Consider the following 1482-nt stretch of genomic DNA (forward strand, 5'->3'; position numbering starts at 1 on the left):
TCCCACCAGCCCGTCCTCTCCAGGCCCTGCAGTGTGTACTCTGGAAACCCAGGCAACGTCCCCAAGAGGCACTGGCACAAGGCCTGGTGGCTCTGACCAGTGGGAAGCCTGGCTCTGCCCTCCCACCAGCAGTGTGACCTTGAGCATGCTGACCTCTCTGAGCCTCAGTTGTCCCCTCTGAATAATGGGCAGGATACAGCCTCCCAGGGCTGTTGAGAAGGTTCGATGAGTTAACACAGGAACTGGGCACAGGGCCCAGAGTCCATTCTGTCTCTGGGGGTTACTGTCATCAGAATCCTCATCTGGTCATGGCTGTCACTTCAGTTGATGGTGGTCACTGCCACCCTGGTGCTCAGGACTGTCTCTCCCCTCCACAGCTGGCATATGGCCAGGACGGGCAGCTGAAGGGCTTCGCTGTGTTGGAGTACGAGACGGCAGAGATGGCAGAGGAGGCCCAGCAGCGGGCAGACGGCCTGGCCCTGGGAGGCAGCCATCTGCGCGTCTCCTTCTGCGCCCCCGGGCCCCCTGGCCGCAGCATGCTGGCTGCTCTCATTGCTGCCCAGGCCACGGTGAGTGTGTGCTGCGGGGGGGCGGGTGCCCCAGAGGAGGGGCATGGGGAAGCCAAGGAGTCAGGCAAGGCTCTGAACTGCCCCTCTGATCCTCTCTGCAGGCCCTCAATCGGGGCAAAGGGCTCCTGCCAGAGCCCAACATCCTGCAGCTGCTCAACAACCTGGGGCCCTCTGCTTCCCTCCAGCTGCTGCTCAACCCCCTGCTCCACGGTGGCGCGGGTGGCAAGCAGGGTAAGGCGAGGGCGGCCCAGCACTCAGAACTGGGCACTTCCCTGGACTCTTGCTGTCTGAGCTCCAAGTGACATGAGCCCACAAAGAGGGTCTGGGATGACGCTCCCCAAGGGAGCTGGTGCCCTGAGTCCTTTGCAAGGGGGCAGGGTCATGGAGGAGGGACTGTCCATCCCTGGGGGGTGAGGAGGGAACTCATCACCCAGGCTGTTTCTTGGGGTATGTCAGTTGTCCTCATGTTCTCAATGGGCCTGGTGCTGTGCTTCCTCGGGGGGTGGGGGTGGGGGGTTCCACCCTTGGACCGCTTCATTTTCTGGGTCTCCCGCTAGGCCTCCTAGGTGCGCCCCCGGCTGTGCCGCTGCTCAACGGGCCTGCCCTGTCCACGGCGCTGCTGCAGCTTGCCCTCCAGACCCAGAGTCAGAAGGTAACCTCAGGCCTATGGGCCACAGGCTCCCTCACACACATCCCGCAGCCCCTCGTGATTCCATTTCCAGCACTGCTGCTTCTGCCAACGGGTAGCTTACCATCTACCAGCTGTGGGCCCTCGGACTGTGTCCCTGGGGGCCTGGTTCGCAGGTGCTCAGGAAGTGACTTAGTGAAAGCCAAGGCCCCACAGGGGAATAGAGGGGCCTCTCGTCCCCACCCCCTCAACACACACACGGAAAAACTGACATACCACACATAG

The 1482-nt window shown here is 62.6% G+C and overlaps 1 protein-coding gene across 5 annotated transcripts in view; it reads left to right on the forward strand.

Annotated features, from left to right (window-relative positions):
• RAVER1 (ribonucleoprotein, PTB-binding 1) overlaps nt 1–1482 on the forward strand; it is a 14393-nt gene that overhangs the window by 7618 nt on the left and 5293 nt on the right. For all 5 annotated transcript variants that reach the window (XM_010828368.1, XM_010828370.1, XM_010828373.1 and 2 more), the window contains exons 4-6: nt 378–569; nt 671–800; nt 1127–1221. In XM_010828368.1, the coding sequence (XP_010826670.1) occupies nt 378–569; nt 671–800; nt 1127–1221 (417 nt within the window). The remainder of the gene's footprint in view (nt 1–377; nt 570–670; nt 801–1126; nt 1222–1482) is intronic.

The sequence above is a fragment of the Bison bison genome, unplaced genomic scaffold, assembly GCF_000754665.1.
Source record: "Bison bison bison isolate TAMUID 2011002044 unplaced genomic scaffold, Bison_UMD1.0 scf7180017864492, whole genome shotgun sequence".
Classification (NCBI taxonomy): domain Eukaryota; kingdom Metazoa; phylum Chordata; class Mammalia; order Artiodactyla; family Bovidae; genus Bison; species Bison bison.